Here is a 13595-nt window from a genome sequence, read left to right as displayed (position 1 = left end):
CAAATCTGAATTACGGTACCAAGAGTGGAAGGAAGCATTGGTTAAGAAAAAAATTAGACTAGGTGCTGTAAGAGTCAGATGACGGATGATTCAACCCCAACTGGCCAGGCACTGGAACTCACCGGTGACTCAAGCACCAGCTCTGACCTCAGGCAACCCTCAGCCCAGCGCAGGAGTTCTAAGACAACCCTCTGGCTCCTGTGTGTAACACTCAAGGACAGGCAGATGAGCAGAGGGTTACGGGAAAGTGAGGGAGAGAACTGACGATGAGGATGGGAGAGGCAAGGACTGACCGGTGGTATCAGGTAAGATTCCTGGAGGTGACCTTTCTGCTGGGTGTTATCATCAAACCAAGGAGCTGGGGAGGGGAGGGGAGGGAAGGGGAGGAGCAGGGATTCCAGGAGAAGAATTAGCATGAGCCTGGCCTAACAAGGCCAGTGGTCGAAAGAGACACCAAGGGAAGTTTTGTTACTAGAGGGCGGCAGTGGGGAGAGGGCAGGTAAACGGTAACCACCACATGATGAAGGTCACTGACAGCCAGCCTCCAGACACCAAGCATCTACCACCGGATGGGCAATGTCAGTGTCCACGTTGGGTAGATCCACGGATAACGTTCACAATCTGAACAGCCTCCCCAGACGAAAGGCTCCGGCAGGTCCTCTGCTCTGCAGGTACCAGCCCTTCTGCTGAAGGGTGGAGAGCTGGGGGATGATCCTAGGAGAAGGCCCAGGAGGTCAGCTGAGGAGGCACTCAGGGGACAGGGGCAGCAACTATTCACTAAGCGCTAAGGAAGCACTTCAGCATTTTACTAACTGGCATGGTTGCACTGCTGCGTGTTGGCTGAATGCGAGCCCTGGGCAAACCAATCCGTATGGGAAAGGATGGATTTTTAAGAAGAGCCTGGAGACAGAGAGACTATATATAGGAGCTCCAAAGATTTGAGCAATAAAAATGGAGGTCCAATCCGGCTGTGATAGTCATAAAGACAGAACAACCGAGACTCAAGAAATTGTGCAGAAAGCAGCTCAGGTAAGGCTCCTACTGCTGAGAACTGCCTTTTTAGGGGTTTAACTTCATATGCTAGCATATTCTCCCATCCAAGGGAAATGCAATCAATTATGAGACGTTCAAGATGTCCAATTGGTATATTCAAGGCATTTTTTTTAAAAGTAGAGGCAAAAAGAGTAAAAATTGCCAGTTTAAAATCTAGAAGGTAAAGAAAATTTTCTGTTAAAATGCTAATGCATTTTGCACTGACAACATCAAAAATTTTAACTACTTCTGTGCCACAAAGGAGATGCTCCTTTTCCCCTAGGTTTTAAGCATGTCCATCTATGAAGCATGAATAATGGTGTGATGTGTCCTTGGTTTCTGGCCACGAGATGACCTTAAAATGATAGAATAGTATGAAACTGACAAATCTGGGAGCGCTCCTTTAAAGCTTCCTACTTTATTTAGCAGGTAGAAACTCTCCTTACCCTGAGGGGGTAGGTTGTGAAATTGATGAAATGTTGGGTTTCATCATTTTTAATCCCTTTCTACCAACTATGATCATCGAAGACAGAAGCGTTCATCAATTTTAAGTGCTCCTCAAAGACACGCACCTCCCTCTCTCATGGGCTTGTGTGTGATGCTGTTTTGATGCCTTCTGTGGTATGGTTTTACCAATAAAAAACTTGCTGAGGAAAGGAGCAGGCATTAAGGAGTAAGTAGCATTGCTAAGTGCATCAAATACTCTCATAGAGCCAAGAGTAATAGATAAATCTTTCCAGCGTTCCTCTGAATATATGGTATCTAGTAAATATATTATCATTAGACATTTTGACACAGCTGGGATTATCTTGGGCAGTGGGGGAAGTTGGACGATTTCTAAATTTGGCAAACTGGTTTGGAGGTCAGTAGGATCAAGTATGGAGAAGTCACTAGGGTCAAGTATGACAAAATACATGAATTCTTCATGTATTCGTTCACTCATTCATTACTTACTGAGCGTCCACAGTGTTCCAGCACACCTAACACCTATTTGACTGATTACTATGCGGCCATTAAAATGACTGGAATACTGTTGGTGATGTAATTCAGGGACAACCCAGAAACAAAGAAAGTACTGTGAAATGAAAAACCACAGAGAACACAGTTACACATGGCCACACAAAGTGAAATGATAAAACGTGGTTCCATCAGGGTGCTGAAATTGTACTTTTAACATTTGCTTCGATGTAGTTTAATGAAATGCATCTAAACCCCAAATTTTAAAAGTGCCTTTAATTTTGCTTGCCGCCACAAAACACAAACTGGTGAACACACATCACATGTTTGCACTTCTGTGCCCCAAATCTTCATATACAGCTTGCCTGGTTAAATGTCTGGACTGTCCCATTAGGCCCAGAGCCAAGGGCACAGAAGACTTACAGGAGGTCTACAAAAATGTTTTCATGTCTTTAAAATCAGCAACATAAAAAATTAACTTTAAAGTCAAAGAACATGTCTTAACATGTAATATTCATCTTTTTTACCACTGCAGTCATAAGATATAACTTTGATGTATTTGTGTGGAGAAAGGGGTCCAGAGCAAAAAATTCCTAGGCTCAGGAAAGTCATGATGCATCCCTTTCTGGTCTGAATTTCTTTCAAACAACAGCGAAGGCAATACCAATACCACCCCCCTAATAACTTTTCATAACGTTTATTTTTGCAAAACAAAATATTTTGAATACAGTCATCCCCCTACCCACAGAGGACTGATTCCAGGACCCCCTTGGATACCAAAATCTGTGGATGTTCAAGTCTCCTACGTAACATGGTGTAGTTTTTGCATAAAACCTAGGCACATGCTCCTGTACATTCATTTTCAGTCACCTCTAGGTTATTTACAATACCTAATACAAGGTAAATTCTATGTAAACTGTTGTAAAGACGATGCAAATCCTATGTAAATAGTTGGCAGCGTGAAGCAAATTACGTTTTGCTTTTTGGAACTTTCTAGAATTTTTTTTTTTTAACTGAGTATCTTTCAGCCATGGTTGGCTGAATCGACAGATGTGGAACCTGCAAATACAGAGGGCCGAGGCTGTGTTCTAATCTAACTGTAAAGTCTTAAATGATTACAGAATGCAACATACCTTCAACGCCAGGCTTGAAAAAGTATTTGAAACATTGCACTTAAAGCTCAGTTGTTTATCCAGGTTTCCATCCAGATCCCGCCTCCCGTAGTCAGAAAGGCCTGTGCGGTCAGCAGCTGCCACTTTCTGGAACACGGTACACGTCATCCCAGTGAAGCCAGTAGCCTTGATGACATAAGCTTCCAGAGCAATATTGGGTGAATACTTCAAAAGTCAATCAAACAGGAGTTATAAAAAGATTTATAATACGGGGAAAAAGCACTTTCAAAGAGTTTCAAACACAAAACACTATACCTAAGCTAGAAGAGAAAGCTCAGGTTTTGTTCAGTAAAAACTGTGTAGGTAACTAACAGAATAAAAAAAAGACGCTGGAAATAAAAGGATGTCCTAAAATGGAAAGACACCGATGAAGAGGAAAAGAACAAGTCATGAAGTACGGAGGATCAGATACAAATGATTAGAAGACTCTGAAGAGTGCTTTGCAGTAAACTTTAAGCTGAACGTGGAAGTATCTTATTAAAAAAAAAAACAAAACACAGCTAGAGAAATCCGTGGAACCCCTCAATGATCATAATAAAGAGGATCGGGGTTGGGAAATACATTGAAAAGTTGCCCCGTTCAATGCTTCACACCATATTCAGTTTTTCCTTTCACAAGGCCATCAAGTTAACTCATAGTATTGAGTTTCACCGATAAAATCTTTATAGAGACTCACTCCAAAGCTGCTTCCTCTAAAAAGGAAGGGAGGTGTTGGTCCAAAGAGTAATAAATGAACAGATTTTAAAAGCAAATTAAGTCAGAAAAGTTACCTGAGAAAGACAGCACCTGCCCCAACAATTGTTTTAAATGCAAGCGTGAGACTGAACTCAGGGGGTCCACCAGAACTTCCGGCCCGTCGATACAAATAGCCAGTGCGCCCACATCTAGGGGCTGCTGCACCCCTCCCATCTTTCAGAACCACAATGGACGGGGCACGGGAGGTGACAGGCTGCCCAGTCTCTTTCACATCCAGCAAGAGAACAGGATTTGCTATAAAATCTCGGGACAAGATGGTATCTCCTCTTCCTTAAGGATGATAAATTCTATGCCCACTATATAGCAAGGCACCATTCTCAGTACCCTATGTGGACAGAGCCCTCTTTTTAAATTTTCTTTAAAGCATAGGACTTTCATGCAAGGTGTCTAAAATCTATTAGGAAGATAAAAAATTTAAAACAGAACAAGGCAGAATTTTCCAAGTACCATATGTACAGTAGAAAAGAATTTGTGATTCTCCCAATTTTTAAGACTCAGAAATCTTTACATTAACTTTTGCCCAACAGATGACACACTCTGCAAAATCACTGAATGCAATTATACTTAAAAATTATATTTGAAATTTTTTATTAGTCAAAGATATGTAATTACTACAAACACGTGACTCTTTAGTTAAGAGAAAGAAAACTGCCCTCCTGAGGTGGCTTTGAAACTGTATCATAAGTAGAGTTTCCCAGAAACTTCTTTTATATTTTGAAACAGTGTGTAAATTACCCACGACGCCCTTTAATATATACATCCTTGGGTTCTCAGAACAACCAAGGAAATTCTATGCACTGAGGAATAAGCAAGGGTGAGGCATGGGATTGAAAAGGGGCCTGAATGACCAGGGAGGCCCAGGTGTGGCCCTAAAACTAGCAAGCTCACTTCAAGGAAGGTCACGGGTCTGAGGGGCAACTACCCTGAACTATGCTGTCCAGACAGGAGCCATGCTGGGCCTCCATTTTTATCATTCAGGAAAGTAATCCCAAACTGAACTGAGCAAAAGGAGCAATAAAACACAGTTATTATCAAAAAGGACCCACTGGTCCAGGGGAAGACGGTAATCTTGAATTGTGTAAAATCACAGGAGGAGGTCTAGAACATTATTAGATGAACCCACTAAAATAGTTAGAAAGTGAAACTCAGGGGCCAGATCAGAATATGACTGCTACAAGAGAACAAAGCTTTATTTATCTTATTTACCACATGTTAAAACAAAAAAAAGCTAGCAATACACCAAGAAATTTAGAATGGTTCAATTTAGCACAAATAAAATATGATATGATGTAACACAGTAATTATTAAGCATAAATAACTCATTATGCCAAGAGTGGGATCGCCTGGAAAATGCCAATAGGTTCACAAGGGCTGGGAGAATCCCAGTTCTCTTCTGAAACTGAAACCTGGACAAGCAATCAAGCACTGTCTCAAAATTTCCTTCGGGGCCCAGAACACAATAGTGGCCAGGGAAGACGGCGGGTAGATGCCAGCAGGGCAATTCTGCAGTGTTCTCATTTGTGTTGTAGAAAGTTTCAAAGGAGGAGATGGTGGTAACTGTTCAAATTACAAATTAAGAAAGCATTTTCCAGTTACCAAGCAAACAGATTATTCAGACACAAAATTGCTTTATAAAATGTTTTGAGAAGAGGAAATTCTCTAATAATCAGAAGTAACAAAACACCCCATCGTGGGGAGGAGACCTATCTCTTTTGAGTTACAGTTCCCTCGACTGAGTTTTTCCCTTAGAATGGTGGGATAACGTCACACTTACTGTTGAATACACATGAGCTCCATTAGCGAGTCGGTACGTGGCGATGCGCTGTAGGCACTGGACGATCCTACTGCAGGCCCTCGCCTCCCTCTGGGCCAGCCCCAGGACGCGCTCGTCAGCCAGCATGATGTTACTTGCGATGTCAACCATCACGTCACCAAGCTGGCAGGTGTGCAGGAGACAAAAGGAAGATCTTTAAAGCCAATATAGGCAGCTTTACAACAAAATCCTAGTGAGACACCAGGATTGGCCTTCAGTCTAAATTTTCCCATGAAAACCCAATAGGCACTTGACTTGTTTTTCATTAAAACATCTCCAGATATGAAGAGCACAGTCAAATTATGACCAGTTGGTAACATTTAGCTCAAAGCAGTGCACTTAAGTAACCACCAAATTACTGGTGAGAAGACTGACGTGTAGTACTCAAACCGATGGGGGCGTGGGGGGAGGCAATTATATGAATCAGGGGAACGGAAGAGACATCACGTGATTCCCAGCATAAAAAGATCTCAGCTGTGATGGAAAAACACTTATAAACATATCTTTTTGCCTAAGTCTTACTTAATATTATTATTGAGAAATATACACGGGCTACACCTTCGGTACACCGTCATGGTCAAATCCCTAGGCATGTCCAAGTACTGAGAGTTCCCTGTACGCACTGGGCCATCACATGTGTCTGTGTACGTACAGTTCCCTCTACCTTGAATGAGCTTCTTCCCATCCTCCCAACTCAACGAATGCTTTAAGACCCGGAACCATGAAATAAATGGACCCTAAGAAGTGCTCACTTTCCCCCCTACCTTTTTATTTATTTCATTTACTGAATTCTTTTCAGTAGCTCAGTTCATCACTTACAGATGTAAACATCTGTCAGGCAACACCAGTGGCATGTCGATTTGCCACTGCTGATGGTGACTTGTCTGTCCTATATCAGAGAAGTGCGCCCGACAGTCCAGGGTGATGAGACATGTGGTTGTTGAGAGGGTCTGCTATTGAGCAAGCTATTCCTGAGAGGGAGAGCCACGGCAGAAAGAACACAAGCATTCCAGAGGCATCTTTTAAATCAGAGGATTTACAAGCTGGCTGGTTCTCTAACCAAGAAGTAAGCATCAAAGCCCCAAAGCCAAGCCAGAGAGCCAAGGCTGTTTCAGCAGATGCCTTTTGATCATCCCAGAAGATCCAGGCTGAGCTTTTTCACCCTGTCCTGCCTCCAACACTCTTCCCAGGGTGTATAATTATGAGGGCTGAGGAGGGTTTGGAAAAAGTTCAGTCCATTGCACCCATGGTTCTCTTCAGGAAGAAGACAAGCCTGCGGAAATCCACCAAATCCCAGCCCCGGAGCCGTGGAGTGAAGCAACCACAGGATGTGAGGGGAAAACACACAACTGCACATCCTGACCACGAGCAGGGGTGGCCATGGACCCTCGCATCTTCCTTTATTTCAAAAATGGGGATGATAACCCCTGCCTTTTCTGAATGTTTCAACAATTGGCTTGCACTAATAACTATAAGGTTCCTGAAACCATGCCTGAACACGGCAGGCACTCAAAGCATAGCTCTTTTCGTTATTTTATTGCTCCCCCCACTTCTTTTTTTTTTAAACCATTTCAATCCCAAAATAAGCCTCTCTTTGAGGATGACAGGCTCTAAAAGAAGTGTTAAGAGAAGTACATTTTTAAAGTCTTTATTTCACATATAAACAGGATCAAGGAATCCAGCAAAACTGCCTCTTCCCCCTCTGTCAAGCCCCACCACCTCATCCAATTAAAATACAGTTAACTGACTACATACTGCCCTCACCATCGTGTGTCACAATTCTGTCCTTATTTTAACTCCAATGTAAACATATGGAGGGCAGGGACAGCACAATATGCTACTTATATTCATACCTTTTTTCATTAGTGTAACTCCTCCTATAAAAGCCAACAGCTATACAGTATCTATTTACTAACTAAATATTTATTGAGAACCAAGGTGAGCCAGACACCGTCCCAAGTGAAAAAAAACATAAAAGATCATATTTTGGACTTTGTGTTGAGTAAAGAAAATATGTAACCAATAAGTAAATACTTTTTTCTTTAAAGTGACTAGGTTGTGATACCTGCAATAAAAAAGTCATATATAACAGATAATAATGGAATTTAATCCAAACACCCTATTTTAATAGACTCACATATTCTCAAGACGCATTGCACCCAAACCCAAGACATTAACAAGACCAACTGACAAAGAATTAGGAAGAGCCTATAATCAAACTTTGTAGAATCCTGTGTCTGCTCATTTGACACAATTCATGCAAACATCAGCACCCTAGAACACATTCCTAAAAACAAATAGGTAAGGGGATAAATTTCATTTTAACAGAAGCCCTTATGTGATAGAAAAGAACAAATCTGACTCCACATTAGATTTGTTCCTTTGGCTGTAACTTTGTGCTTTGTTTCCCAGGCTTAGTCTTGTTGGTTCTGAACCTTTTGTAAAAGAATGTTGCCTAGAGCCTGAAACACACAGGAGAGCCCGTTCTCAAGGCTCTGACTTTTAAGGGCATTAACATTTTCCCATTCACATAAAGATAAAAGTTGCAGAGGAGAAAACAACACTTGTTTTGTTGGAGGTTTACAGGGACACCGTGACCCGACCCACGTGGACAGCTGCAAGAACAAAGGATTCCGACACCAAGAAGTGCGCAACAAGCACAGCCCCTCCCCTTTTTAGTAGCATAAAAGGAGCCTGAATCCTAACTGGGGGGCAGATGGTTCTCTAGGACATTAGTCAGCCATCTTCTCGGTCTGCCGGCTTTCCGAATAAAGTCGCTATTCCTTGCCCCAACACCTCGTCTCCTGATTTACTGGCCTATGGTGTGGCGAGCAGAACGAGTTCAGACTAGGTAGCAGTTACCTCTCAGTTACGGAGGCAGGCAGTGACCCCTGAAGGTGTCAATCAGCCACTTAGACACCAACTAGAATAATGACTGCCACCTCTTAACGGGAATCCAGAGCAGCTGGAATCATCCGGTTACATTTTCATCTCTTATTCTTACTGATCGTTATCTCAAGTTTATGTACAAAAACAAACAGGTGAAAGACTGATGCAGTAAGACATGCTCTAAGGTATCAGAAAAGAAATGACCACTGGTTGCAAAAAGCTTAAAAGATAAACTACAGGAAGATACCGATTCTACTCTAAGGCACTACTGAAATATTTATGAAGCGTTTAAAAAAAATAGTTTCATAATATTTTTTGAAGTTTTATATGTACGGACTTTATGAAGACCCAACATAAGACCTGACTGACACATCACCTCTGCTGAAAAACTATGGTTATTTTTTGATAAAAGAATTATTGCTATGGGTCACTAGAGAATGCCAGTAATGGAATTTCACATGTGTTAATAACCGTAAAGAAAAGAAGTGTCTCTAAGAAGGGAGAGAGCTAGCAAGAGTGATTGTCTTAGCTGAGAACAAGCTATTTTTCTCATTATTTCATTACAAATGGCTAAGAACCAAGGAAAGGGATTTGTGGCCAAAATATTCCCTAGAGCAGCTAATCGTGAAATATTACATGCTTCTGTGGCCTGGTTACGGAAGTTGTTCTGAATCCTTCACAGTGGCCAAAAAAAAAAAAAAAAAAAAGGACACAAAAAGGATAACAGTGCATGAAAAATTACACTGGTTAAAAACGTATTCCTGAAATTTGACACACAAATATGGTTTAATAACTGCAACCAGCCTTAGGAAGCACCGTATTTCTCTCTGACTGCACACCCTGAAGGCCAGTCCAGCCACAGAAGGGTCAGAAGGAGTGATGTACCTGCTCCTGCATCAGTCACACTGAACACTGAGCGATCAAATGAAAACACACGTGAATGCACTTTATCCGAGATAAAACGGGAAAGAAACAAAAATACCACGTTAACAACAATGGAACCGTTAAATGTCATCTGTTGTAAGAGACAAAATATTTCATGTTCTTTTCAATATTTATGTTTGGAATTCAGGTCAAAATTAGATCAAAATCATCTGTAAATTTCATGAATTTCTGATGTTAGTTTATGAAATACACAAGATAATACATCAATTAAACTTGATATTTAATTTTAATGTAATAGGAGTATAATACAACACTGCAGGCAGAATACTTATGTGCCCTGGAGTTAAATACACCTGGGATAAGGTTTCTCCCCTCCCTTACAAGTTAGATATCCATGGCAAATAATTTTCTCCAAGACTCAGTTTGCCCACTCATAAAATGAGACCAAGAACTCTATGAGAAGGTGCTCCAAATGTCTCACTTCATGGTAAATTATGGGGCAAAAAAATCAGAAGGCAAATATCTTAAGTAATTCATGCAGTTTTTGAGAAAAGCCAAGAGCTCTAGGCCCCTCCCCACCTTTATGTTTTCAAGCACAAATCATCAGAGGGTACCCCTGGCAATTCTAATCACCAGAAAAGCAAAAAAACCAAAACCAAACAAACAAAAAGACCCCTGAAAACCTCAGGCTGAGAACTAATTTCAAAGTGACCCCCTTACCCTGGTGTTGTCCCTCAACCCTTAGCAGAAGCACAAAAATATCACATTTCTTGGTGACATAATAGACCATGCTCACAAAGACCCTTCATCACTAACATTAACCAACGTTCTTCTGCAGGTCCTCCCCAATGCAGAACTAAGAAAAAAGGATATATTTCACACAGGAACAAACCAACTGTTATTTACTGGTGACATAATTGTCTGTCTGGAAAATCCCACATAACCAACTGCAAAATTATGTGAATGAATTCCATAAGGTAACCAGACTCAAGGTCCACATTTTTTAAAAAAACTATAATCAAAGAAAACTGCATATGGACTAGGTATTTAACGTTATTAAGCACTTAGAGCTCATTTGGGTGATATAACAGTATCATGGTCCTATTTTAAAGTTCCTCATAATTTAAAAAAATTACAGATGAAATATGACATCTAAAATTTGCTACTCAATGTTCCAGCATTGAAAAAGAGAGACAGAAAGACAGACAGACTTTCAGAAAGAGAGAGAGAGGAGGAGGGAGGGACAGTAGACAAAGGAAATAATAGGACAGGACAGATGAAACAAGACTGGGAAATCCTGAAAACTGCTGAAAGCTGGTGAAAGATGTAACACAGGTATTACTAGTAACATTTCTTCCCCTATGCTTTTGGAATTTTCCAATTAAAAAAAAAAAGTTTTTGAAAAGTTTTTAAAAAGTTAAACCCAAAGAGAACTTTTTTTTAAAAAGCAAGAGAAGGATAGAAAATGAAGATACTACCGTGGTTCTCAAAGCCTGTGCCAAAGACACGCTGCCTAGTTATCACCTGGAACTTGGCAGAAATGCAAATTCTCAGACCCCAACACAGACCGACTGAATCCGAAACATGGGAGGGTGGGCAATCAATCTAACAAAACTTCCGGGTGACCCTGATGTACACAAGTTTGAGAAAATCACGTTCTAGAAAGGATACAATAACCAGAAGCTGAGTATTTAAAAAGTGAAACAATAAGCTGACAAGTAAGATCAAGGAAGAAAAACATTAAGAATACTGAAAATAAAAAACATAACTGTCAATACAGAAGTCATTGTGTTTTAAAAACAAGCAAATAAAAGAATTTTACATTAAAAAAAAACAAAAAACCACTGTAGATAACAATGTAGTAAACTAGCCTGAAAGGTGCATGCCTCACTCACATATTTTAAAACCAAAGCACAGTAAGGAGACTGGAACACATAACCAACTCTAATCTTCATATACTTTCTCATCTTCTGAAATGAATATATGACTATCGTTTTCATAAGAGAAATCACTATCACAAACATGGAACAATACTTAAGGTGCCTGACCAACAACCTTCAGCTTTTTTTTTTTAAAGACCCCAGTAAACACATCACTTAGATCTGGCAGTTTGATGCCTTTCAGCACCCACCCTAAGACAACAGAGTACTAGCTTGTGTTGGCTAGATTCAATCACAGGTTATCTTAGTTATGAAAAAAATCCATAGCAGAGTAACTTTTTGGACGTAATAAAACTCAATTTAATTATTTGTCCTATTAAGCTATACCCATTTTAGGATACCTAAGCATAATTTTATGCAGTGGTAGTTAACTTAAAATGAAGCCCTTAAGTCTCAAGACGTCTTGATACAGCAATAAACAGTGAAAGCTGCAGCCTGCAGTTCAAGTTTCCAAAGAAGTAGAGATGTCTAGTACTGCATTGTAGGTGATACTCCATTTATATCTCAATTGTTCAATCCCAAATAACTTTCCTCTGTTTCTCCAATTTATACCTAATAAGTTGCCATCATTTGTTTCCAAAGATAATTAAAACTTCATCTCCTATATCAGCCAGTGAAAGTGACCACAATGTCCTTCAAACTAAGTTTTTAGGTTAGTAACTAAATTACTCAGGTGATTTTTATTCTTTTTAAGGACCTCTTCCTTAGCTTCTGAGATCATAAGAATGTTACATTTCCTAGTTCTGTAACAGTATACCCTAGCTTTGCAACGATTGTGCAACAGTTTCATCTCTATTTTCTCACTTGTGCACACAAACTTTGCAGGTTCAACAGGGCAAGTATCATCCTCCAGTTTAATGAAAAAGAGCCTGCGATTAATAACTCATGAACCATGTCCACTTCCAGTCCGCAACAAGATGCTCCCCCCTCAGAATATACCAAAGCGGCAGACCACTCCTCCCACACGGCGGCAAACACGGTGAAACGCACACCTCTGGGCACCACACTGCTCCTCCCGAGCCGAGATGTGTGCAGAAGTCCCTCACACAAAACAGAGCAGCATGGGAATAAAAACGAATTACATGATGGCAAAACCTTTTTCAGTGTCCACATTCCAAACGTCATTCCAATTACTCCAGTGACCTGAAACATCCACCTTCCATGGATGACTCCTAATCATGTGGGCACCTAACCTGTGATTATAAATCAACAAGGGACAGCAGCATTACCACACAGCCGGGATTCAGACAGCCTCTCCCAGGGCTAGAAAAATTCATCATGGGAAGCAGGCTGTGGCCCAAAGACACAATCAAGCAGGAAGACAGTTCATTAGAAATTGTGGTCTGAAGTTCAGATATCATCAGCTGCTCCGCTGACCTGAATCCCATACGTATATACACACAGCTGATTTTCTTTCTTTCAACAGCTACATCTTATCAAGTAAAGTACCTAACGTACAGGGCTGCAGTTTTAAAACTTATCACCAAAATGTAAGATATTAATAGATATTATACAAAAAAAAAATCCCTTGGTTTAATGGTTTAGGAAAACAAGGCATATTATTTACCTTTTAGCACATTAATGTATCTGAGATGTCTCACATAAAGAAATATATTAGACTTTGTTTAATCCAGTCTTTCCCCCAGTTACATACTGAGTACTTTTGAAATAACCATGACCGGGCAACACTGTGCTGGAAAGTAAATGTAATAGAGCAGAAAACTTCTGGGTTAGACACCCAAGGTGCTCGGGTTCTGTTTTCAGCCCTCCACTAACCCAACGAATAACCTTAGGTTAAATCGCTTCATTCTCTCTTTGGGCTTCAGTTTAAGACCTGATCTAGGTTTCTTCTGACTTCTAAAGTTCATTTTTTTATGTAGCTGATTTTATCACAAGGGAAACTGTCTACATAAAGCCCTCACATAGCTTGAAAATTAAAAGTTTAATAAGAACACAGTAATCTGCACTGAAAAGCTTATTCAAAACATTATTTGCTGCCTCATTCATTCTGAAAACTGTGGTTGTCAATGTTTTCCCCTAAAGAGTATCACGTGGATAAGCATAGCAGAATTTAATGTGGCCCCTTGTCGAAGTCACTAAATGTTGGTAACTTGTATATGTTAATCATTTGGAAATTTTTTTTAAAAATTC

The 13595-nt window shown here is 40.4% G+C and overlaps 1 protein-coding gene across 1 annotated transcript in view; it reads right to left on the bottom strand.

Moving 5' to 3' along the window:
• Positions 1 to 13595, bottom strand: part of ADGRA3 (adhesion G protein-coupled receptor A3) — a 98644-nt gene that overhangs the window by 28824 nt on the left and 56225 nt on the right. The window contains exons 11-12 of the mRNA XM_010991045.3: positions 5692 to 5853; positions 3123 to 3326 (exon numbers count right to left, since the gene is read on the bottom strand). Of these exons, the coding sequence (XP_010989347.3) occupies positions 3123 to 3326; positions 5692 to 5853 (366 nt within the window). The remainder of the gene's footprint in view (positions 1 to 3122; positions 3327 to 5691; positions 5854 to 13595) is intronic.

This window comes from Camelus dromedarius, chromosome 1 (genome assembly GCF_036321535.1).
Source record: "Camelus dromedarius isolate mCamDro1 chromosome 1, mCamDro1.pat, whole genome shotgun sequence".
NCBI classification, from domain to species: Eukaryota; Metazoa; Chordata; class Mammalia; order Artiodactyla; family Camelidae; genus Camelus; species Camelus dromedarius.
This window is presented reverse-complemented; position numbering and strand designations above follow the sequence as displayed.